General features: G+C 33.9%; 1 protein-coding gene across 1 annotated transcript; it reads right to left on the minus strand.

Moving 5' to 3' along the window:
* Positions 1 to 213: 213 nt before the first annotated feature.
* On the minus strand, positions 214 to 26,827 carry LOC114329567 (bifunctional purine biosynthesis protein ATIC). Its single transcript, XM_028278718.2, has 8 exons — positions 26,632 to 26,827; positions 16,943 to 17,159; positions 14,442 to 14,717; positions 10,392 to 10,728; positions 10,051 to 10,299; positions 7,301 to 7,700; positions 638 to 798; positions 214 to 394 (listed from the first exon to the last, which is right to left on the minus strand). Exons 1-8 carry the CDS (start codon positions 26,660 to 26,662, stop codon positions 275 to 277), a joined length of 1,791 nt encoding a protein of 596 aa, XP_028134519.1. The 5' UTR covers positions 26,663 to 26,827; the 3' UTR covers positions 214 to 274.
* Positions 26,828 to 27,657: the final 830 nt, after the last annotated feature.

Consider the following 27,657-nt stretch of genomic DNA (forward strand, 5'->3'; position numbering starts at 1 on the left):
TTTCTAATTTTCACACTTTTTCGTTAAAAACTTATTCAAGCTGTTTACTTTTACATTTTTTATGCATCTTTACGTTGAAAATTTCAAGTCATAAACGTTAGGTCATTTAGCATGGTGATTTCATGGCTTTTTTAATTTCATTTTTGGAAAAATTTCATTTTGCAGAAAGTTCTAAGTGGTCAAAGTTTTCTTACCTAAGCAAAAACAAACCGATAGCAAAACAATATTTTATTACATTTTATAAAAATAGTACGTTATGTATATAGCTAACAGATCAGTGGTGGAACAACCGCAAATTAGTGTGGGCCAAGACGATTTTGTGTTCGTTGCAAGCCTTGATAACTTCGTCATCGTTCGTGGAACCTGATGGACTGCCAATGTATGAGACTCCACTCTGAAATGGGAACGTATATTAATTTCATTCTGTTAATTAGTACCGTATTCGCCAGCTGGGAAGAACCAACCTTCAGATTAGGCCGGTATGCAAATGAGAAGATGGTTCTTCCTAGCTAGTGAGCACTGGTTTTGAAAGAGATTTTTTAAAAGAATTTTGCCATTCACACATTTTTTTAGAAATAAAGATATTATATCAGAATGTTATTAGAGGTTACCGTTAGATATTAAAACCATTTCTTACCAGTCTTGCTCTATCAACATTGTCTCTGAAGGGGAAGAATGCATCAGAAGATACAACAACGCCATTCAAGTGGCTCAACCATGTTTGTCTTTCTGTTGGCGTTAATTCTAGAGGAACTTCTGCGTACATTGATTCGAAAAGGGATCTATCCATATCTTTACCTAAAAAATATTAAGTTTACAGTGCTAGTCAAAAGTCCGTACCCCCCCTCGTATCTTTTGAACGGTTATACCTATAATAGTGAAATTTGGAGGGAGGAAATGAACGGACGTAAGCTTCTTAACTAGTCATGACAGGTGACGTAACAGTGACAGATGACGTTACAGAGCCACTGTGACGGATAATTTTAAATGGGACCTTATGGCAAGTGATACCTCGTTTGAAAGGTATTGAAAATACCTATTCAGTTATACTAATTTTGTTTGAGTTTAAGCTAATTTTGATGAACAAATTAAATAAATATAAAATTGTAGTTTCGCATTTAATTAATAAAAATTCAAAATTCCGCCTATGATTACTTGTCAAACAGGTTGACGTTGACGTAAAAACTACTAGAGAATTAAAAAACGTCAACTTTTTTGACAAAAAATCCATAGGCGGACATTTGAATTTTTATTAATTAAATTCGAAACTACAATATTACCTTTATTTAATTTATTCACCAAAATCAAAATCAACCTAAATCCAAAAAAATTAGTATGACTGAATAGGTATTTTAAATACCTTTCAAACGAGGTATCACTTGTCATAAGGTCCTATTTAAAATTATCGGTCACAGTGGCTCTGTAACGTCATCTGTTACTATTACGTTACCTGTCATAACTAGTTAAGAATCTTACGTCCGTTTATTTCCTCCCTCCAAATTTCACTATTATAGGAATAACCGTTCAAAAGATACGAGGGGGGTACGGACTTTTGACTAGCACTGTATAATTTAAAATAAATCGAATTAAATAAAACAAGACATCAAAACAATAGTATCTCCTCGATAACCCAGTGGACTAGCATACTCATTTTGTTGTACGAGTATGTAGTTTAGTGGGAACATGGTGCCAGTCACGCGTCCAGCCAAAAATTTAAAAAACCTAACAGTACACAATCTAGAATGGATCTACGACTTTTAATTTGAATGATAATGACATCACCTAACTAGATTAGATGTGCCAAAAATGGTTTTTTAACATCATGGAATGGATTCTTCTCCTTCATGTACCACGTCCTTTCAGAACGTTGGTTACCATCATACCTATCTTAATTTTATTCACTGCCACCCTAAATAGCATGCTTTTATCAATATCATACCAATTTCGCAAGTTCTTCAATCATGAGGTTCTTCTTCGTCCTGGACTACGTTTGCCTGCTATTTTTGCTTGCATCATATTTTGTAGTAACCTATATTTGGGACCTCTCATTACATATCCGAAGTACTCCAGCTTTCTCTGCTTGATGCTTTTTTATGATCTCAGTAGTCTTGCTGAGACGTTCTAGTATTGTGGAGTTTCGAATCCTCTCCACCCAGGAAACTTTTAAAATTCTTCTATAGCACCACATTTCGAAAGCCTCAAGGCGATTTAGATCGATTTTATTCACAGTCCAGGACTCGACACCATAAAGTAAGACCGAGAACACGTAGCAGCGAAGTAAGCGGATCCTCAATGCCAATTTTAGGTCTCTGTTACATAACACCTTGGACATCCTTTTAAAAGCGGCTCTAGCCTGCTCTATCCTAGATCTAATTTCGCCGTGACTTTCTGCGTTACAATTTAATTGCTGTCCAAGGTAAACGGAATGGATTACTAAAGTAAATGATGTTCCATTTAAAATATGACCACTATTACATATTAATTGGTCTAAAAATCAAACTGTAAATGAACACCCTGTAAAGAGATGTTTAATACTCAAAAAAGAGAGAAAGGAAAGTAAATTTGTTATAATTTGTTAATAGATAATGACTTTTTACAAGTTAATCTTTTAAAAATAGTAGATATAACTTAGGTACACAGAATCATTTGAAATATCGGAGAGGACCAGAAAAAATCAAGTGGTGGATGTTAAAAGATGAGATAGAAGGGTTATTCAGGGCAAAAATAGTAGAAACAATGTGTTGGAACATGAAAGGAAGTCCTAAGATGACCAGTATCATTAGATATATTGCTATTGAATTACATGGAAAAACTTATGTAAAGGATAAGGATACCTAGTGGTGTTCAACCGAAGTTTAAGAAAAAATAAAGAAGAGTACATTATATAAACAGTGACAAAAAATAGGTCAGATAGATATCTTCAAAACTACAGGGTAGCCAAAAAGAAAGCGAAAGTAGCAGTAGCAAAAGCTAAAGCAGAAGCATAATATACAAATTTATGTGATCAACTTGATACTAGGGAAGAAGAAACAAATATATACCGAATAATAAAACGGAAAGGGGGAATATTTTATATCAAGCCGCACTTAAACGACTCGTGTACTTGGCGAATAATAATCGTCACTTGCGTATACTTGCCATGTCGTGTGAGTGGGTTACTCGTACAATTATTTGTCACTGTTGCCACTCGTTGGTTTTCCATTTCTTTTCGGTAGAAATGGCCCGAGTCAAAGGGATCATGGCGAAATGTGTAATTAATTGGCATTTACTGCGACTATTCATTTAGACCAGTTAATTTAGCACTAAAAATACCGGAATAAATCGATTTTTAAATACACCACCTAGAGACTTGCTAGTTTTTGCATTGTGTTCAGGATGATGTCATAAAAAAGTCTACAATAGAAAAATGGGTCGAAATGCATAATTAATAATTGCATTTTAAAGTGCATAACATGCATCCAAAAGTGCATAAACATGTAAAAATAAGCATATTAAGGGCCAACTTTTGTTACTCTGGGGTTTGGGGTCGATGAACATGACTCCTCCAGTATCACTGCTATAGCACGTCATCTTCTAGAGTTTCGAGGGTTTTCGGCCTTAAATTGATGCAAACAAATTACTCGGAGGTTTTTGGGTTTGCTGAAAACGAATATGCTACCAGAACCGACACCCGGAACACCTAGTCTCTAGGGTCACCACTGGCGAAGCTTCCATGTAACCACTGTTACCATTGGTAACAGTTAAAAATCTTGCAAATAAATATTTTATGACGATGAATAATTCCATTTACCAATATTGTTACCAATAGAAATATATTATTATATTATGTATTATGTGGTAATAGTAACTCAGTAAATAGCCAACTACTCGTAGACACACGAAAATATTGGCGAGTTTATGTGACTTAGTTGCACTTCATTATCTCTGTTACCAGTCTCATTTGTGGTTACAATGCTTATACCCGCGCTGGCGCTCGGGACCGGCTAGTGTCTGAAAAATTTGAAGAAGCGACGGCGTAAGCGCGCTGTGTATATCAGTAGCCCTCTTACCAGATTTAAAATTGGTTACAGTACCTATAAAAAGTGTGCGTGCAGTTAACCATGGATGAGTGTCGCTGCGTAATCGATCATCTACTTGAAAAGTAATTCTCCTTGTATAATTTTGAAGAAAAAAAGAGATTATTGAAAATGAAAGATTTATTTTAAACAATTTAAAAAAGGAATAAAAAAAAGTAGTTCGATATTTTAAATTTAGTTGATACAGTGAAAATCCTTGGTTATGTGGTTGCAAGAAAAATAGACTGTTGTCCAATACCAAATATTCAGAATTAATATCCGATATTGAACAATATAATAATATCGCCCAGTAGATAGCACGAATTTATTTGTTATTATATTCACACATGTGGATTATTAGTTTAGATACAAATAGGTCAATTATCAACAATATAATTTGGAAATGATACAAAGTGCTGACGAAAGTAAAACTATTTACCTTAATTAGATATACAAATCAAGCGGGCATCGTGTCAACGATGACCCAAATTAAGCTTCTATAAAACTACAATATCTCAGCTAGAAAAACAGTCTTCAACTAAAACGCGAATAAGTCATAAGTCAATACTCAAAGTTTTCCCGGGGTAACCACCCTTAGTGTAGGTCTCATTAATAAATTCTCGCATTACTATTTGGTGTTTCCATTCTCTCTGAAGAACAGCCTCCACTGAGCCCCACGAAATTTATACAACTGTATTGTTGTCCATGTCTTCTGGTTTCTACATAAAAATGGGTGGGCCAGGTTCACGATTTAAATAGTGTTAGAGTTTTAAAAAGGAGACATGAAATTTCTCCGTTACCTACATGTAAGATGTATACCCAATTTGATTCAGTTTGGGAAAACAAGAATAGAAAGTTCTCTTAACCAAACTTTTAAAGCAAATATTGCTAAACATAATGAGTTTGTTAAAAAAATAGATAGGTATATCCTTAATTATTTATATGGGAAATAAGCCACAATTAAAATGAAAAAAATAATTTTATTAACGTTTCGACGCCCAAATCGGGTGCCGATTTGGTAATAATAATAATAAGGTATATCCTTAGCACACTTATAATAGATACCGTATGTTTTTTTGGCCAAACAAGAAATAGCGTTTCGTGGTCATTTTGAGGGCGACGACTCTGACAATCGAGGCAATTACAGGGTATTGTTAACATTAATTGCTAAAAAAGATCAAAAATTTTGCCAACATCTAGAAGCATCAACTGTTTTTTCGAGAGTTTCAAGTGATATACAGAATGATATTATTGAAGCTATATATACATTTAGCCATATCTTCATTTTTTTAAAAGATTTTTTGCATCTGATTTTGGTAACACTTCAGAAAAAGTCACGCGTCGCCACTGAGGGTCACATCATCTTCTGGAGTTTATTGGGATTTTGGCACTAAATTAATGCAAACGGATTACACGGGGGTTTTTGGTGTTGCTGAACATGAATACTCCATCAGAACCGACTCCCGGAGCACCGTGTGCCCGCGGCCATCTTCTGTTGTTTCGAAGGCTTTCGGCACTGAATGCATGCGAATAGATTACTAGGTGGTTTTGGGGGTCGCTGAATACGAATACGCCGTCAGAACCGAACCCCGACCACCTGGTACACAAAGTCACTGCTAAGGCATGTTACCTTCTGGAGTTTAAAGGGTTTTTGGGCACCAGATGCACCGGGGGTCGGTTTTGATGGCGTATTCTTGTTCAGCGACCCCAAAAACCCCCGTTCTGTTTGCATCAATTTAGTGCCGAAAACCCTCGAAACACCAGATGACGTGCCTTAGCAGTGAACCTGGACACCAGGTACTCCGATGGTCGGTTCTGATGGCGTATTTGTCCTCAGCGACCCCAAAAACCCCGAGTGACAAAATCTGGCTTTAATACATTTATTTTGACATGTTTATGCACTTTTTACTGCCATCATTCTGAATACAATGAAAAAAGTTGTAACGTTCCAGTTCCTGTATTTAAAAATCGGTTTATTTTTTTCTAAATGCCCTGGTCTATTTATTATAGTCCAGGAACCGAAGCTTATCACCTGGCAATTTTTACAGAATGAATCGATTTGCTTGAAAATTTGAGAATAAGTAGTGGATAGTCCAAGGATCAAAATATATATGATGCTGAAAGGCGCTTTTACCATGGGGGTGGTTGCCACCCTATTTCGGGGGTGGAAATTCTTTATTATATTTTGGCCGCAAAACTTGATATAAACGTTCATTCTAAGCAAAAAATGTTCTTGGGAATTAAATAACCTACAATTTCATATTTAAACATTTTTTCGTATCTCTGATGCTAATCTTTCTATTCTGGAGAAAATAGCATTTTTTACCAAACTACAAAAATTCGTTATTAGCTTTTAACTCTAGTTTTTTAAAAACTAATCATTTTAAGCCGCTCAAACTTCGAGAATCTATTAATAATACATAAATAAAGAAGACCAAATAAGGTCAAGGACTAATTTTAATTAGGGTGGTGATTAGGTCGGTTGCTTCCGATCATTTTTTCGCTGAAAAACATACGTACTGACATTCTTTTCATTATAAGTCACTTAATTTTTGAGCTAGAGAATTTTTTTCTATTTCTGGAGATAGATATTTTTAAATACTTTAAATTAGTTTCAACAAGTTATCCTCGAAAAATGCATAGTTTTCCCCTCTTTTGACTTTGAATCTACAATATTTAGCATTTGACGAAGAAGAGCTAACATATAATAAAGAATTGCTCGATTACTATTGGTCTTAAAGAAAATAAAAAAAAAACGGTTTTGTTTATTTTTTTAAAAAGTTACATTTTTGTTAAGTAAAGTTGTTTTGATAAACCGAAAATTTTTGGAGTTATTAGCAGAAAACTTATTTTTACTTACAATGAATGTTTTTACCAACTTTTGTGGTCAAAATATAATAAACAATTTCCACCCCCCAGATGGGGTGGCAACCACCCCCATGGTAAAAGCGCCTTTCGGCATCATATAGATTTTGATCCTAGGATTATCCACTACTTATTCTCAAATTTTCAAGCAAATTGATCCATTCTGTATTAAGCTTCATTACTTGGACTATTAGCAATCACACTACTGATTCAATTGTTTATGTCGATAAGCCAAATTAATGTTTACGCTCGCGTACTTGTAAATTGTACACGTCGTGTGAGCGCCCTTGTGATAAGCTTTCTCCAGTTACTATATAGACAATTCTTAATGAAACACCCTGTATAGTGAGAGTCACAAAACACAAAAAGCATCTTCTTACCTACTGATCCATTAACATAGTTGTCAATGGCATTAGAGATCTCTGCTCTCTTCACAGTCTTCTTAAATTTCATGTTGAGCACTTTGGGGTGTTGTCTCAACCACCAATTGTCAGCCTTATCTCCCGCCAATCTGGTGCAATGAATTCTAGATTGCTGTCCAGCGCCTATTCCGATAACTTGACCGTCTTTGGCGTAGCATACTGAGTTACTTTGTGTGTATTTAAGAGCGATAGTAGCGACGATTAAGTCTCTTACGGCAGATTCGGGAAGATTCTTGTTCTCACTGACGATATTGGTGAAAATCGATTTGTTTATTTCGGCATCGTTACGTTTTTGTTCTAAGGTTAAACCGAATAAGATTTTTCTTTCGATGGGACTAGGTACATAGTCTGGATCCATCTAAAACAAAAACAAATTGTTATAAGATTTTATAAAAAAAATCATAAAAACGGATAAGTATTATAAGTACTAATAAGTGAATTACACTACTCCAAGAAATTAACGCACTTAATTCCTAAACCTGTTGTCCGATTTAAGTGATATTTTAAATATGTTATAGCGTTATTCTTTAATACATAGTATCGCTGTAATAATGTTGTTGCTAGACAGGTTAATGTCATTTACATTATTGTAACAATCATACCGCGTTTTTCTCAGAGTTAGGAACACCCTGTGGAATCATAAAATCTTTTATAAAAGGTATATTAGTTAAAATCCCTATAATATACCTTTTATAAAAGATTTTATGTTTTTGTAATGGTATACAGCCAACTACAGGAAATTTTTCCTCGTGAACCCTGTGGAATATTCTAGCATTTATAAAATATTGAAGTTAAGTCTCAATTGTTGCCTTAGGCTTTATTAACATTTTGTTTTTTGATTCATTCGCTTATGTTATATAATAAAAGAGATATTATGTATTTTTATATTACAAATGAGGTATGCTATTTTGGTCTCGATCAATATCATTCCAAATCTCGAGAGCTACTGTTTCTACCTCTTGTAAGGTTCTAGGAGTAACGCTGTCGCACTCTTCTGCCAATTGTGTCCCACAAATTTTCCATCGGGTTAAGATCTGGACTATGCGGTGGCCAATTCAAAGTCCAAAGGTTTACCTGTTGTAAATATTCGATTACAGTTCGTACACTATCGTCTTGCACTATCGTCCATAAGCAAAAAATTGTTACCAATATAAAGAGCCGACAGCATGGTAGCTAGGTATTTCGCTATGTAAGGTCACTGCTTGAACACACTCATCGAGGGTCAAATTCCTTATAGGTCAAATTGAAACTTTAAACAATAAATCTCATAATTTTCACAACAAAATAGAAACTCTTTGACTATTAACAATTTGATATTTATCGAATTGTTAATTTCTCATAGCCTATTTCAGGCTTGTTTATTAAACTAAGCAGAAAATGAGGATATATTGATGAAAAACATGGGACATCTTCGATATTAGTGCACCCTAATGTCTGTGTAGATTTTGGTATTGGATCCGACCATCACTTGTAACACCGTTGCCGTATCCTCTATTTTTTCATACTATCACGTTACAATTTTTTGTGATATTATACACGATCGGGACACCCTCAAAAAAGCGCTTAGTTTTCGAGATCCTGACCACGGAGGGGTGAATGGCTAATTTATATTTTCGAGGGTGCTGAAAACGAAAATGAGGTTTATTTTGAATTTTATGTGGGGGAACATTGTCAAAATCGCAATTTTAACCTGAAAATAAAACAAAAAATGAAATCACGGGTTTTGCGTTTACCTCGCTACAACTTTGTTCCATTTTAATATTTTTTTTTGAAATTTTTACAGTATATAGCTCTAACATTTCTGAAGACAAAGGAGCCTGCTTCAAGTTTTTATTCTTATCATGATAAAGGTTATGAATTTTTCAAAGAAAAAGGTGCGGATTTGTGCATTGGAAAGTTTAATCGCAAAAGTTGTGTGACGAAGTTTAAAATTTTGCATCTTAATCACGTTTATTTGAAAGTAGAGAGTACAAAGAAGTTTTCTGGTAAGTTTTAGATAAAGATGTTTTATAGAAAAAAAAAATAGTGCAACTTTTAATGTCGACATTAGAAATCTAGGTCTAATCTAGGTCGACGGACAATCTAGGTCTAATTTCTCACCTTTAGTACTATCATTGTATTATAAGCTTTCATTTGACACCTCATTTGTCATTCTACCTCGTATAATGACGCAGAAGTAAACGTTCTTATTCTATTATTCTTGTAGGTACATTTAACATTGATTGAAATTATGAAAGAAATGGCATGGCAACACTGTGACGCACAGACATAAGACTCAGCTGTGCGTTACATCGGGTGCACTAATATCCAAGATGTCCAAAACATGGCTAGTTGTTGAAGTATCTGTCTGACCTTTTCATTATCCAACATAAGAGAATAAATAAAAAAAACAAAATGTTAAGAAAATCTGAAGCTATAGTTGGGTTTTAATTTTAGTATTTTATAAATGCTAGAATATTTCACAGGGTGTTGCGAACTTTGAGAAAAAAACACAGTTTGATTGGTATACCTGGTATACAATGACAATAATTTACCTGTATAGCAATTATAGCATCAATATCATTAGAGCGATATTGTTAAAGAATAATGCTATAACATATTGAAAAAAAAATCACTTAAATCGGACAACAGGTGTAGGAAATTACATCAAAAATGACCCATTTATAAAGTGGTGAGTCGTATTTCTTTAATAAAAATATTTTTCTAACCTGTAAAATACAGTAGCCTCCATTTTTCTTCTTTTTCAATAACTCTAATGCTTCGGGTGTATATCCTGGAGCAATAATACCATCTGACACTTCTCTGGAGACCAAACGAGCTGTGACTTGATCGCAAACATCGGAAAGAGCCACGAAGTCTCCGAATGAAGACATCCTATCAGCACCTCTAGCTCTGGCATAGGCGATTGCAAGTGGTGTCAGTTTTCCAGCTAAATCATCAACCATACATACTTTTGCCTACAATAAATATATTACATTGCTATTAAAACGGAGCTGAAACCCATTTTCTGAAGATTTCAAAGTATTAGCAACAGAGTAGATGCACTAACCTGAGTTTCATCGAGAGGAACGCCAACAGCTGCTCCTGCGGGCGAAACATGCTTGAAGCTAGTAGCTGCGGGCAAGCCAAGAGCAGCTTTTAACTCTTTTACAAGTTGCCAACCATTGAGAGCATCGCAAAGATTGATAAAACCAGGAGAGCCGTTAACGACGGTGAGAGGTAGCTTTTCCAAGGTTGTATATAGCTGTGCTGGCTTTTGATGTGGGTTCATACCATACCTCAAGGTCAATTGGGAGATTCCACTGGAGAATTCTTTTCGGAAATAGTCAGAAATTGCCGCATCATATTCTGCAGTATGGGTGAAGGCTTTTAGAGCTAAGGTTTGTCTGAAAAATGAAGGTGTTGTCTATTTTTCAAACTGTGAGAAACTATGTACAGGGTGGCCGGAAAGTCCCTTTAGACTCTTAATAATAATGTATCAATGCCGCGCCAATGTTTATTTACGTTCCAGCGCATGCGCATCGTCAATGGCACCTGTCTGCTCACGCAGACAGACAACAATTGTTGCGATTGAGACATGATGGTGGCCACAAGTGAGTATAGAATTGAAGCATGTCAATTACTGCTTCAACGCTTTCCGAGAGCATGTGACAAACAAAATGTTCTGTTCACCGATGAGTAGGTATGTAATTTCTCGAAATTGAAATGTTTATTTCTGGGCAAGGACAACCCTCATTTTTTTGAGGAAGTGAAAATAAACCCGCCTTATGTTATGATATGGGTCTGAATTACTTCAATTTATCTGCTTGGGCGATATTTTTTTGAAGACTTCATAAATTAACACACTTATCTGCAGATAATCAACGAGTGGTTACTATCGCAATTTATAGCTCAGGGCACTGCTGACACTTTATTTTCAACAAGATGGCGCCCCACCCCATTTTGCTCTCGTTGTTTGCAAACACCTGAATGAAATCTTCCCTAACCGATGGATTGGCGAGGTTCTCCAATTCTCTGGCCTCCAAAAAGCCCAGACTTGGCAACGCCGGACAATGCACTGTGGGATTTCATTAAAGAGGGGGTTAGAAAACGCAGATATAGTCGGTTCGCTAAACTAAGTCACAACTGGCTAGTGATTTTAGTTGATAATTTTTTTGTTTTTGGCCAATTTTACCAAAATTGGCAAAATTACTAACTATTCCTATAGCAAGTTAGTAAATACCAATACCTAGGTGTAATATTTGAAGAAAACGGAAAACAAGAAATAGATATAAATTATAGGATACAAAAAACAAATAGACTACATATATTATGCAATTAACAGTGGATTTGTAAATAGACGAGAAATAACAAGAAAAACGAAAATGCATGTATATAAAACTGTGTATAGACCTGTACTCACATATGCATGTGAATCGTGGATATTGACAAAAAGGGATAAAAGTAAATTGCAGACAATAGAAATGAAATATCTAAGAAGAGTAATGCGAGTGACAAGAAGAGATAGAGTTAAGAATATAAAAATAAGAGAAGAATTAGAAATAAAACCATTAGAAACTTATACAGAAGAAAGACAGCTGGGTTGGTGGAGACACCTTCAAAGAATGAGTGATAATATACCTGTTAAGAAAATCTGGGAAAGCAGAAATATAGAAAGGAAAAAACGTGGTAGACCAAGAAAACAATAGAATGCAGTAATAATGGATATTTTGGAAAAGTAATGGATACTAACTATTTAGTAATTAGTTTTTTGCCAATTTTACGAAATTGGCAAAATTACTTACTAAAATCACTAGCCAGTTGTGTCTGAGTTTAGCGAACCGACTATATGTTTCAAATAAGGACTTGCGAAATGGAGTTCGCAATGCTGTTTGAGTAAGTCAGGATCTGCTGTGACCTTGCGCGAAAATACACAACGAGAAATACACAATACGAGAAGGCCACCCGCCAGCTCTCGCCTGTCGGATTGTACGAAGTTGTGTTGGGGCAATGGAGGTATGCACACCGATGTTTTAGATAAATAAATAATTAATAAGTAACTTGCAAACAAAATTGTGTTATTATTTTTCCCTCTGTAGCATAACAAAAACAATTAATTAGTGTAAAGCAGTGGTGCTCAAAGGAAAAATACAAATGGAAAAGATATTATGTCTGCTATCAAAGAAGTCCTGTTGTAATGTGCAACGGTTACTATCATGCGGCTATCTCCGCAATGTTCAATACTTAACGTGAAACGCTCTATAGACGTATCTAAATCATGAGAAAGATTTGGAAAGCAAAGTTAAAAGTGATACTATGAAGTGTATAATATACTTTTCTTTGCAATTTGACGACTCAACTGATATTAATGATACCGCCCAGTTGTTATTTTTATTCGGATGGTATTTTCTGATATGTTGGCTAAAGAAGAATTGTTAACAATGCATCTGAAAGAAAAAATTTGCGGAGAAGATATATACAACGTTTTGTTTTTTAATTTTGTAAAATAATAGGAGCTACCGATTTACAAACTAGTGTGTGTTAAAACAGATGGTGCACTATCCATGACTGGCATTAACAATGGATGTGTTGCACTGTGTCGAGCTAACGATGACTTTCCATCGTTCACCACCAATTTTTGTGTTCTAAAATTTTAAATATGAAAGACGTCATGAAGATGACAACAAAAATTGTGAATTCAATCAGGGGCGAAGCTTGCAACGACGTCTTTTTAAAGCGCAATTGAAAGCTAGCGACTCTGCTGAACACACTGATTTACTTTTGCATACAGATGTGAGGTGGTTGAGATGTGGAAAATTTTTAGATAGGTTCCAGGAGTTACTTTTCGAAATAATTTGTTTTCTAGAAGAACGAGGGAACGACGCTCATCTACTTCAAAACCCAAAAATGGCTCAGTGATCTAGCTTTTGTATCAGATTTAGCAAATTATTTGAACCTGTTTAATTTAGAACTACAGGATAAAAATAAAACAATTATTATCGATGTGATGAGCACAGTACCTACATTCTTTTATCGACAAATTGAAATTATTGATTAATCAAATGAACAGAAAGGATTTAAATAACTTTCCATCGTTGAAAAAAGAGTAACCCTCATTTGAATTATGTTTATTATTAGGAGACTGAGCTGCAAGCAGTTCGTAGATAGTTTGATAGACGCTTCGCTGATTTTAAAAAACACAGATATTGTAATATTTATGTCTAATCAATTTTCTTGTGAAGAGATGAAAAAAATTGCCACTGAAATCTCCATTACTTTCAATTAGATTCAATCAGCTAATTTCCGTCCAAAATGAGGTACTGAAAATAATGTCGGATATATATCTTCAATCCAGAGCGACCAATACGAAATTTTTTTGCCTTTTATATCGCCAGACAAATATCCGTCTTTGAGGCAAGTAGCTCTGCAATTCACAACATTATTGGATCAACATACTTGTGTCAGTCTGCATTTCCCCAAATTAAAGTAGTAAAATCAAAGTATCGTAATTGGCTAACTGATTTTGGTAATCATTTTCGTAATCATTTTTGGTCCTCGGTAATTACGTACCATCATAATATGAAAACCTTGTGGATGATACGCAGTGCCATGCATCAACATCCAAATAAAATTAAGATGAAAAACATGATTTTAATTACGACTCTCTGTAATTACAACTTTTTATCAAATAGAAATGTGCAATAAAGTGTTTCATTTTCAAAATTGTTTTTTTTTACTATCAGTCGATCGTTGGAAGCTTGAAGTTTATGTGGTAGATCCTACGCAGTATAAGTCTGAGCACCACTGGTGTAAAGGGACTTTCCGGGCACTCTATATGTTCAATGACATTATAAACTATATCGATTAAAAATATGTTATTATCATATTATAATGCATCATTTGTGATATAGTGAAAGAAATTAGAAAAAAATGATACCACATAATATGCAAGGACATAATACTCAAAGTACAAAGTTAAAGAATATTATTAAATAATACAATATGTATTTATTGTTTATATAATCACAATTTTCATAGTATTCAAATGATAGGACATAATTTTGATATATTACAGATGCCTACTTCTTTCATTGACTTTGACATCTATACAGCAACTTACCTGGTTTGTAATGAGGTGTCTTTCTCTGGATTATTTCTTAATTCACTAATGACTTTACTATAATCACTGGGATCGGTAATAACTGTAACTCTTTGATGGTTTTTGGCTGCTGCTCTCAAGAGTGTCACACCGCCAATGTCGATATTCTCTACAGCATCATCTAGCGTTACTTTAGGGTTTGATACAGTTTCTACGAATGGATATAGATTGCAAACTACTACTCTAATCATTTCTATTTTTTGGTTCTTGAGATCTTCTTGGTCGGAAGGTAACAATCTTAAAAATAAAAGTGTGTGATAAAACAACGGTCCAGTGAAATGTTTATAGGCAACATAATAAAATATTACATATGTACGGACGCGACATATATCTAGAGAAAGATAACATTCTCTATAGGTCGGAATGTAGAATGATTGGTGACTATTAGCCCAATAAATGACCGTCTTGGAGTGTAATTTTCAGGGACAACTCCGAATTGCATGAAATTTGGATTTAGCTTCTACTTACCCTCCACTTCAAAGTTGAATTTGTGCCGTTGGGTGCTTTAACTTGGGAGGTGACAGTCACCCCTTCTCGGGGTTGAAAAACGCGTGTTTGAAATAAGCCCGGAAATGGATAAATTGACAGATTATAATCAACATTCTTTCTATAAAGTTTTTTACCTAAGTCAATACTTTTCGAGTTATTCGCGATTGAAAATATTAATTTTTCGACAAAAAACTACGTTTTCAGACTGTTTTTCGCAAATAACTCAAAAAGTAAATACTGTATCGAAAAAATATTCTTAGCAAAAGTGTAGCTTATAAAAAAAAAACGAAAAAAATGGTGTAATCAGTAAAGTCTATAATTTGAGTAAAAGCAAAGTTGTAGCTCATGAAAAATACGTTCTTATTCGTCTAATTCCAAATCGAATAATTCAACGCGAAATCACAAAAGTGTAGCTTATAAAAAAAAAAACCAAAAAAAAATGGTGTATCAGTAAAGTCTATAATTTGAGTAAAAGCAAAGTTGTAGCTCATGAAAAATACGTTCTTATTCGTCTAATTCCAAATCGAATAATTCAACGCGAAATCACCTAAAAATTAAGCAATTTTCGGGAAAAGCTTATTAACATTTTTAAAGTATCTAAAAATCTGTTTTTTACAAAAGTTTCTAGCATCAAAAATAAACGAGTTACACTGAAAAAAAAGTTTGCCCCTTTTTTGGTAAGAAAAATCGTGAAAACCTCCCTTTATTTAGCACCCTAAATAAAATTAATCGTAACCGCTTCACCATTTATTTTAACTGTATGTGTATTGTTTATATTATCTGTAAGTTTAATTAGTTTGAAGTGCTTATTTAAAAAAAAATTGGTTTTATAGTAAAAAAAAATTTCTGAATTTTTTTAAAAATTTCTTTTTTTCAAAATAACTTAAAAAGTATTAGTGATAAGAAAAATCTTAAAGAGTAAAAAAATGTAAGTTTTTCTATTATAAATATGTTAGTTTCATTTTATTTTTCCGTAAGACAAAAATTAGTTAAGATACGGCTGTTCAAAATTTGCATTCACTCGTGATTAGTGACCCGTTCAAGCTTTTTCAACTATAACCCTTTCAAAAATAAGCACTTTAGACCGGTGAGACTGACAGATCATATAAAAAATAGATTAGTAAGTAAATTGTTTGTAAAGCGGTAGCGATTAATTTCATTTGGGGAGCTAAACACGGGGAGATTTTCATGATTTTTTTTACCAAAAAACAGAAGGCAATGTTATTTTGAGCGTAACTCGCTTATTTTTGATGCTAGTAACTTTTATAAACAACTAAAATAAATCTTTTTGTAAACACTTTAAAAAAGTTGGAATGGCTTTTTCCCGAAAAGTGCTTAATTTTCCGGTGATTTCACCTTGAAATATTAGATTTGATATTAGACGAATAAGAACATATTTTTCATGAGCTACAACTTTGTTTTTACTCGATTGATAGACTTTTCTGATACAGCATGTTTTTTGGTTTTTTATATGCTACATTTTTGCTAAGGATATTTTTTTCGATAAAATATTTTTTTGAGTTATTTGCGAAAAACCGTCTGAAAACATATTTAAACATTTTCAATCGCAAATAACTCGAAAAGTATTGACTTACATAAAAAACTGAATAGAACAAAAGTTGCATAAAATTAGTCAATTTATCCATTTCCGGTCTTATCTTGAACGTATGTTTTTTCACCCCCGAGAAGGGGTGACTGTCAACCCCCAAGTAAAAGCAACCAACGGCACAATTTCAACTTTGAAGTGGAGGGTAAGTAGAACCTAAATCCAAATTTTCATGCAATTCGGAGTTGCCCCTGAAAATTACACGGTATCGCCGTATTTCTCGTTCATTTACTGGGCTATATCTGTTGCCTGAGCTTTTTAGAGATTTATAAAGCTACAGGCTGATAAATAGCAGACAATAGGAGAATCTACAATGAATCTTCATCACGTGCCCCCTTATATGCCCGAAATGTTTATGTTTATTTACCTAGCTAGAATTCCACCATGGACAACAGGGTGTAGAGTCTTCACTCTTCCTCCGAGAATTTCTGGGGCTCCTGACACGTCTGAGACATCTTTGATTTTGAGACCGGCATCTCGAAGAATGGCAGCTGTGCCTCCACTACCAACCAATGTGAATCCAAGACTGTGTAAGTTTTTACCGAACTCAACAAGGCCTAGTTTGTTTGATACTGATAATAATGCTAAAACAAAAAAAAAGATTTGTAAATAATTGTGTGTGTGTGTGTGTGTGTGTAGAGAGGGGGTTGGCTTCGGGCTTAATCCATTAGCCACAGATCGTTTTGTAAACAATGTAGAGTGGTTATTGTTGGTTTTGGGACGATTATGTTCAAATATTCACTTGATGTTTGCGAATATAAAGCAGCAATAGAAGACAACAAAGTTGTCGTATGAGGAGTGGAAATTGCAGGATTGCAGTACATTTATTTAGATTCTTCTTCTTCTTCTTTTTGTATAGACATGACTCTGTCTGTTTTTTCAATGTGCCTCTAGTAAGTTGTCGTTCCATCGTTTTCGTGGTCTTCCCACTGGATGTCTTCCTATTGGGGAACGGTCTCTCGCTGTCCTGACTACCCTATTTTTTGTCATTCGGCTTATGTGGTTCATTCCATTCTATTCTTGTGTTTCTTACCCAATTATTAATGTTATCCACCTTGCATCTCCGTCGTATATCTGTACTTCTAGCTCTGTCCCATACAGTCTTACCATCGATTTTTCATCTCCGCTGTTTCGAGCAATCTTTTTGTAATCTCTGTGTCGGGTCGTGTTTCTGCCGCGTATGTCATTATTGGTCTGATGACTGTTTTGTAAATTCTGCCTTTTATTTCTTTTCAGATATTTTTATTTCTTCATATTGTGTCATTCAGGCAACTTGCGGCTCTGTTTGCTCTATTGACTTGATCTTTCACTTCTGTTTCGAGCCTTCCGTAGCTAGATAGTGTGATGCAAAGGTATTTAAACTCCATCACTTGTTCCATTATCTGACCTTCCAGCTCCAATTTACGTCTTATTGGAAGGAATAAATACAAATCAGTGACAGTTTAGACTAGACACTTTACAACATTTTTTATTGGAATGCATTATACTCTGTTTTTAAACCAGGAGGAATAATTTAAATTTCCAGCGCCATCATATTTGTGTGTAATAGGGAACTTGCACTAAAAATTTTTTTTGCATAAAATTGTTAATTTATGTTTTAAAATGTTATATTCAAAATATTACGTCTTAACAATGAATAGTGTACGTACAACATCTAATCAAAGTTCCGCGCCTAAAATTTCCGTTTTAAACAACTTCAAAAGCGAGACCTGTGGTCTGACGTCACAGACCACTCGTATCGTTTGTCCGTTCGGGGTGGGCCATTGCATTTAATGCAGTTTGCCCATAGATAAATAATATAGTTGAAATATCTTGTTTTACTGTGGCAAAAATGATTTTTTCTGTGACAGGCAAAATATTAACATTTTATCTCTGTTGACATGTATCAAAAAGTTCTTTTTTATGAAATTACTTTGTTCGTTTCTTGTGTTGAAGAACAAAGAAGAAACAAGTAATTTAAAAATAAACAAAACTTTTAGTAATAAAAGTAAGAGTAACTAAAAAGTATTGGTGCTACTATAGTATGCGGTCTATAGTCGGGTTTCTACTATAGCTTGCGGTCTACCGAGGGATGCGGTGTAAGTATAAGCTGAGATGATAAAGATATTAACTTGTAAAATTACAATAATGATTCTTCTTATTTATGCGTATTATTAACTTTGTAAAGAAGGATTTTGTTGCTGCTAATCACCATAATATTTTCTCAGAAGGCTTTGAACACAATAATGAAAGGCTCCAGTAGGTACTAATAAACATTACAATAAAATATAATCTTTATTATAATGCAAATTACACCGTAATCTTTTCCAGGATATACGAAATCCTTCGATTAGAGGTAGGTAGATCAAACCCACGGGGTAAACCGTATAAGTACTATAATATAATGGTACCAAACTATTGTTATAAACGGTTTAAATATGCTTATTAATAACTCTTACTTATTTGCCTTGACACCTCGCATTTCTCCAATAGAATAGCTTTTAGTACTTTTTATAAAAGTTGCCACGATGAAGACATCAACGGTAGGTAAGTTAGTCAGATTGACCTTTTGAAAAACCCTCGTCCGTCATATTATGCGTTTTAAACTCTTTACAAGGTAGCACTCAACTTTATCAATTTCAGTTTAAAACTAAGCTGATTGGGGAACTACTTATTACAATATATAAGATGAACATAAATAATACCTAGGAATTTTTCATTAAAGACGATTAAAATGTAATATACCCGTGATACCTACCTTAATCGCGTTGTTTCCGCCGGTTCACCGTGGCCGGTGACGTCGAACCAATAGAAGGACGTTCAAGAGCCTCCTAAGATATTTGAATTTTATAGCATTTTCAAAACGTCGTAATTAGCGTACGGGTTAAAAATATTTGTTTTTTTCGCATGCAAGCGTTTTAAGATCATGTTACCTTATGTTTTTTAATATCATTTTAATATTTAAAAATTTTTGCAAGTTCCCTATTGGTCCAACCTCAGGCAAGTTTACTTCACTATTATGAAATGTTGACATTATTGACATTTATATGGAATTTTGACACTATTGGCATGTCATAGGTTAATTATGTTATATCGGTCATTTTTCGTGTTTTCCGCGATTCTGCGTTACCTATTCCTTTAATTTTTAAATTTTTAGTCTGTTTTTATATAAAAAACAGTTGTTATTAGAACTCTCTAGCGACGTATTAGTATAATTTAATATTTATGGATTACCGTCGCAGGACGACATGATCAACCAAAAAGAAGATGTATTTGGTGATTTTTCTAGTGACTTTCTTGGGTGTGAATCTGTCTTTTTAGTTTACTCCTCCTAGTTTAAAAACAAAGCGTAGATAGTAAATAATAGAGTTCCAGTTGCTTAGCATTGAACTCAAATTGATCCAACATTCATTGATGTGTTGTTCAAAAATTTAAACTCAAAGACATTAGTCGCAGTGCAAAAGTTGTTAGCGTTAACGAGACATTGTGTTGTTTGCTTTAATGTACTCTAATATTTTATCAGGTTGCTTGGAGTGCATGTGCTTAGTGCGGTAGTACGAATTGGAATATTAACAATTGAACTTCTTCTTCCTCTTTGTAAGCAATTCTGCTTGTTCACTGACGGATTAATACCTCTATGGAAGGTTGTCACTATACTTCTACCGATTGGTGTTTTAAAATCAAACACATCGAGTAGTGTTATTAAAAGAATGATATAACATAAGAAAATCCTTGACCGAAAACTACAGCGACCTTGACTCAAAATTTCTTTCTTCGGTTAGTGAAATTTAACACATTCACTGACACTGTCGCAAAAGGAGTTTTGTGCTACTTGAGTCAGGTGCCACTGAACGCCTGTTGGCGTTCACAACCTCTGGGAATAAATAGGGTTCGTTTAGAACCCTATTTGTGACTCAATTTGTGTAAAGTGACTTAATATAAATGGCAGTATGTTAATAACAGGCCTTATGACTAGGCAACTCATTATGCATTGTAGGCGTTTTTAATGTAACAAGTAATCACCAGCTACGAGGAACCAATGCCGCGCATCTTTAGTATTTTAGAATTTTACTGAGAAGTGGTTGAAGATGAAGTAACTCCCAAAAAATATTAAAGCGTGTCTTAATAATAATGTAGTCTTTTTAAAGTATATAATTATTAAATCGAGTTCCACTCCTTTCTATTGTGACAGTCTTCCTCTCTTAAATTTAATTTCTTTCCGACATCACCTTGGAGATGCCCTTTATCCATGTCGTTGCTGTTCTTTCCCGTTTTCGATTTTTTTTTGTAGGGGTACCGTAATCGCTGTTGTTTTTTGATGTCATCTATGATTGTTCTTTCTATTTTCATTTGTTGTCGAATGCCGTCGTTTCTTATGTACCCTAGTCTAAATCTTCTTGCCGACCTTCTCCAAAAATCCATCTCAGTGGCTAGTAATTTATCTTTTTGGTTAGCTTATATTTTTTGGTTAATTGCCAGATTCAGTTCCGTAGGATAACACTGGTTTTAATATTGTGTTGTAAATTCGTTTTTTATTTTCTGTTCTTATATTTTTTGCCACAGTACCGAATTCAGCTATCATTGCTGCTATCACCTGTTTTCCCTTTACTTTCCTTTCTTGAATATTTTCTTCGTTTCGTTCTGTACTAGTTAGTTTTATTCCCAGATATATGTATTCATTGCCGCTTGTAATTGTCTCCTGTTCCAGGTTCAGGTTCTCCGTTTCTTCCCTTCCTAAGCATAGATATTTTGTTTTTTTTTTGGTATTCACCTCCATTTTCTATATCCTATTAGTTTTCTTGCCATATATGTATGCAATATCTTCATTGTCCTGTGCAATTACAATTTGGTCATGTGCATAGTGCAGCGTGTAGAGTATCGTATTTCCTATCGATAGTCCCATTCCATTGCACTTATTCTTCCATTGTCTAAGGGCTCCATCTTCAAGGGCTTTTAAAGTAAATGAAATATATCCCTTCTTTCTCAATTAGGTATTATGTTTATTGTCACGGTTTCCAATGTTGAGAAAAAATTGTAGAAGATTACTGTAAAGTTGGTCAAAAGTAAAAAAGATAGTTTTGCACTTCCAATACACGAGAAAACATTTTTAAACATTTCTAGATAAGTTAACATATTTAAACTCTTTAATTGTATTATTGTATTATGATGTTTGATTACAACAGAATTATCACATGTGAGTTATCATATTTTCATAATTTCTGATGTAATATTCCATGTTTTTTGTCACTATAGCAACCAAACACGATATTTGCTAAAATGTCTTGTTTACTGTTTCTTAGAAAAGCTAAATGTACATATTTAACAATCAAGAAACGTCTAATCTCTTGTGAAACTTGTTTTGTTCTTGTAGTCCTTAATATTTTTGATAAATCTGTGTCATTATTTTTAAAAATAACTATCAAAATTACAAAATACCCCCACAATATTATCAGTTCAGTTATTATAAATATTTACAAAAAATGTAATTACGACAACTATATTATTGTGAATGCATTTGTCGTAGAAGCTTACGAGTATTGATAATCTTAGGATATTTCATCATTATCATCACATCAATAATTTTGACGTGAAAACTTATACTTTCTTTCTTTATCCCCTTGCTTATACTCTTTCAGGTGTCGGATTTGGGTTAAGTTTAACTACATATTTACCCATCTCTTCCATTCTGTTGTCTTGTGCTATTAATTTCATTTCTTCAAAAAAACAATTTCTGTTTCCCGCATCTAAAATTTGCTATATCCCTTTTTTTTCGGTCTATCTTTTTTCTTTTTTTTTTGTAATATATGTACCTTGTTTCGTGAATTTTTCTTGTTAGTCTACTAGGTTTTATTCTCATCAGATGTATATACCAGTTTAATTGTCTCTTTATTATTTTGTTTATTATTGGTTATCCCTCTTATTGCCGCATTTCTTATTCTATCCCATTTGGTCTTTCCGGCTATAGCTCGTAGATGTCTTATCTCCATTGCATTTATCGGTATATAATATAGCGGGCTAAGACTGTCTCCTTGTTTGATACCTCTTTCAGAATTGAATTCTTCAGATCTTTCTTCTCCTATCTGTACACGTCCTTTTACTACTCTGTATATACTTTAAATTATTTTTACCAGTATAATTGGTACTTTCACGTTCTTCACGCGTTGTCATATAATTTTTCTTTCTGTAGAGTCGAATGATGTATGTAAATGTTATCATTTGTCTGTCTTTCTGGTCTAAACGCTGCTTGTTCTTCTTCCAGTTCTTTTTCTACCTCTTGTCTTGGCCTCTTCTCTATTATTTTTGTGTATATTTTAAAACATACCGATGATAAACATATTGCTCTATAATTTTCGCAGTTGAAGTGTTCTCCCTTTTTGTATATTGGCATTACAAGGTTACTTTGCCAGTCTTTTGGGATTTGCTGCTTTTCTCATGCCTCTTTGTATATTTTCAATAATTTTGTATATTATATCCCTTCTCAAATTTCCGGGTCTATGTCTCATCCCCTCCAGCTTTACCTGTTTTTATGTTTGATACTTCCTGTACTACTTCCTGAAAATTTACACAGAGTTAGGAAAAATGTTCTTTTTTATATGGAGAACAATATCTCAAGCTGGCGTGATCAAAAATTGGTTTCATACTGTAATGCAAGTTGCGTATATTTGGTGAAAGGCGCACATCTCGGTGATTTAGATATAAAAGTGAATTGCTTATTTATTTATATACTAAGTGACATGAAAAAAGAACACCAAGTAATGCTGCATTTGTTACAACAAGTTTTTATATATGTTTCCTAGGGTTAGGTAATTGATCAAAATTTCAGATTTTGGATTTTAGAAAAATCCAACCATTCATAAGAATCGTAAAAAATGGTAAAAACCGCAAATCGCGCAATGCTTATTTATTTAAAAGCTTTATAGACACGAACTTCATATGCGGCAAAATGCAAACTTGTCGACGAAACTTGCATTCTTCACCTTTAAAACGCAGTTTGATTTTTGTCGATAGGACACTCTGATCAAAAAAAAGTAACTGATATTCAAGGTCGCCGGTCGCCTTGCGTTATTTCTAAGAAATGGTTCATTGTACACAAAAAGTGCCAATAAACATTTTTGTAAAGCGATATTAAAAGTTTCAATATTTAGTCGCTACACACGTTGCCATAGTTTCAAGAAAAAAATGTGCAAGAAACAAGAATTTTATAAAAATCTTATTAGTAAAAGCAGTAAGACGATCATTAAATAGACTACTTTTGCTTAAAAAAGAAAGAAGAGAATAGAGAGGTAATGAAACAAGTTTTTAAAAATGTTAAATGACTTTGTAGATCTTTTTGGAATCAATAGAAATTGTTTTTCTAACTAAACATGAGGAACACGAAGGTTATCAGAATTATGATATAATTATTTTTAAATATAGTTTTTCACTCCTAATAGGATTATACTTGATCCGGCGAATCTTTGCCCATGTGTCGTAATTCAATTTATCTAAATTAAATCAAAAGGTTTTAGTTAATCATAGACATAATATAATACCTAGATTGCGCGCTGCAATCTAAAACTATTCCCCCAATGCGACAGAGAAAAATGTTTGTAAACAGGGTATGTATCTCTTTCTAATCGGCGGCAGTGAGAAAATCACGTACTCGATTAGACAGAGATGTATACCCTGCTTACAACAGTTTTCTCTGTCGCACTGGGGGAACAATAATTTTAGATTGCACGTCGCAGTCTATGTATTATTATGTCTAAGGTCAAACATATGTCGTCGATGTGAGAGTTAGGTTAATATATCAAATTATTTAGAGGTTACAATATTTTAGATCTCAGAATATTTTTCTCGTTATTACCTTATAAATATGCAGGTAATTACTCCTAGAAATCGAACACTACGGTAATGGTTCTTATTTTGGCATCATAACTCTGGATGGGTCTTTGCCTCTGGCTATGCCCTTCCATTCATTCCTCTTTTGTACCCTTCTCCTCCATTGTCTTATATTCACAGGTTTCAGGTCGTCTTCCACGTCATCCAACCATCTCGCTCTGGGTCTTCATTTTTTTTTTGGTCTTCCTATCGCCGTCCATTGTAATGTTTTCTTTGTAGTTCTTATATTTTCTTGTTTCTGGACATGTCACTGCCATGAGAGTCTTTGACTTTTCACAAATCTTATAATGTACCCTTCATTTAATTTATGAATTTCGTAGTTTCTGCTGATTCTCTATGTGTCGTCAGTAACTTTCTCTGGAATGTCTTGAGTTAGGTTTCATATTGTTCGTTCGCTATAACTTTTCCCATGCGTCACGATCAACTGTCAACACGGATGGAATGGCCCAGTCCCATTCAAATAGTGAAGCGAGATTGCGGCCAACATGCAAGTGAGAGGTCCTAGAGAGAGAGACAGAGCATGCCAGGGAAAATTTGCTACAACTACCACCAGATTTGCCAGATGTGATTTTATAAATCCCCCACTTAGAAACTGAAATTCTCTCAAATTAAGCTCAATTCACCCAAATTAAAATGTTTTCCGCATTTTAATAAATTAGTAGTCAAATGTAGAGAACAGTAAACCAAAATTATACTACTTATCAACAGAGGTCCCTGGAAATAATTCATAGGTCCTATCTTCTTCGATTATATGAGAGTATAATAGGTGCGTTCGCGGGTACAGTTGACAAATTGTCGCCGACAATTTCTAACCTCACTTAATATAAATAATACCGTTAATAGATAAATATACAAGGTATATTTACTTTTAATTAATATTAATAACTAATTATTAAATTATACTAGGTAAATATACCTTGTATATTTATCTATTAACGATATTATTTATATCATTTTAAAGTGCGCATGCGTTTTGCTGCTAATTTGTCGCCGACTAGTGGCCGACAGGCACCCGCGAACGCAGTTATTATACAGTTATAATGACCCCTTATAATCTTCCATAACTCTCCCCCCCAAAAAATCCCCCAACCATTTCTGCTTAGAAAAATTCCCATAGACGCTTTTAAATTACTCCAAAATTGTAGGAAAACACCCCAATCTGGCAACTCTGACTACCAGTATCAATTTGTTTGTTTACGAAAGATGGCGATTATCTTCCCTCTTTCCCTGGCTATTGCTCTCTCATCCTGGCCGCATTCAATTCGCTTCATGCCCATTCCATCCGTGTTGACAGTTCATTGAGTTCATTGGTCACGATTCATTTTCAAACAAATTAAGTCAAAACATAAAGTACAACGGCGTACGTTTCACTTTATGTTTTGACTTAATTTGTTTAAAAATGAATCGCGACGCATGGGAAAAGTTATAGCGGACGAACAATATTTTTTGTCACTGCACAAGCTTCACAATCAAAGGTTACTATGGTTCTAATTAAGGTTCTGTAGATAGTCATTTTGCTTTTTATGTTTAATAATTTTGATGTCTTCAATCTGTTGTTAGCATAGTAATCTTTGTTTGACGCATTCCACTACGAATATATAAAAGGCTTTAATTTCATGTCTTTAGGTTCTATGTGTAGAAATAGAACTAAAACATTGACAAACAAAAACAAAATTTGACACAATCGAGGCCCTTTCATTTGTAGGGTTTCTACTAGGTCATTTATGTATCTGATATCCCTCACATACAGACAGGTAATCAATTTTTATTTTTTTGTTTGCAACAAGTTAAGAGGCAAAAAGATTTTTGTATGTCAGGCACAGTAACCTTTTATCCTTTTTCAAAATGTCATTCGTCACCGTGATAAACAAAAGCTAACAAAATAAGATTATCCCTTGTTTTATTCTTAATTATATTACCAGTTCCAATATTATTTTACACCCAACCATGTTTTAAATTAATACAGTCAAATTAACCGTATGGTGGTAACGTAGACACATCCAAAAAATTTGCCGCGTGTTTTAACTATGACGAAAAAGTACTTTTTTGGCACAGAAATAACCTTCTGCTACCATACTTTCTAATTAATTTAAACACATTTAATCAAAGTAGAAAATATAACAAACAAATTGAATAAATTTTGTGCGAATTAATTAAAAAAATGAGGTTAAGTATGCTACCTGTTGCTCAACTTACCGATTTTTCCTTTTCCACTACCTGTTGCCATTGTAAACAGTGAGACTCACTTAACTAATAAATAATTTAAGAGTAGCTTATTTTAACACTGGTACAGTTTAAATAACTCTTTATGAAGATTAGAAAATTCTATAATTATTATAGTCCCTTACAAGAGGTCACACGAGATAACTTTTTCACTTTTTGAAATAAACATGTTAGGAAATAGCTAGAGATACGTACTCACGTAACGATAAACAGTACAGGATAAACGTCACAGCTTGTTTTTAATAATAATATACAGGGTGTTTCATTAATAATTGTCCATATAGTAACTGGAGAAACCTTAGCACAAAATACGAAGATTTAACCTAAAACACTTAAATAAAATGTGGTTCCTTACTGAGTTACAGGGTGTTTTATCTAAAAATTTAAAAGCCATTTTTGCTTAGCATTTTAAAACTATTCGACGTATCCTTTTCATACTTGGCAGAAAGTGCGACTACTAGACACACTACTAAATTATGATAAACAAACGTTTCTAGCTACTACCAGAGGCGTACGACAGGGGATGGTAAATGGTTGATCCTTCTCAAATTCTACGCCACTGGAGGAATTACTATTTTAGTGCCAGTTTTAGATTCTCCAATACTTTCTTCGTAAATAATGTACTCTTCATTGGTAACGATAAAATCATGAGTTTTCGAGATATTTGAAGTTAAACATGAAACGGCACAGTAATTTTGATTAATTTATGATATGATTCATATGATTAAGATTTAAAAATTCTTTGTACCCAGTACTTTAAAACTATTTGGCGTATCCTTATCATACTTGGCAGAAAGTGTAGGTACTGTACACCCTACTAAATTAAGATAAATAAACGTTTCTAGCTACTACCAGAGGCGCACGACAGGGGATAGTGGCTGGTTAACCCTTCCCAAATTCTACGCCACTAACGAAATTGTTATTTTAGTGTAATTTTTTGATTTTGAAATAGTTTTTTGTAAATAATCCCAGGCAACGAAGTGACGTCATATAACGTTG

This window comes from Diabrotica virgifera, chromosome 1 (genome assembly GCF_917563875.1).
Source record: "Diabrotica virgifera virgifera chromosome 1, PGI_DIABVI_V3a".
Taxonomy (NCBI): Eukaryota; Metazoa; Arthropoda; class Insecta; order Coleoptera; family Chrysomelidae; genus Diabrotica; species Diabrotica virgifera.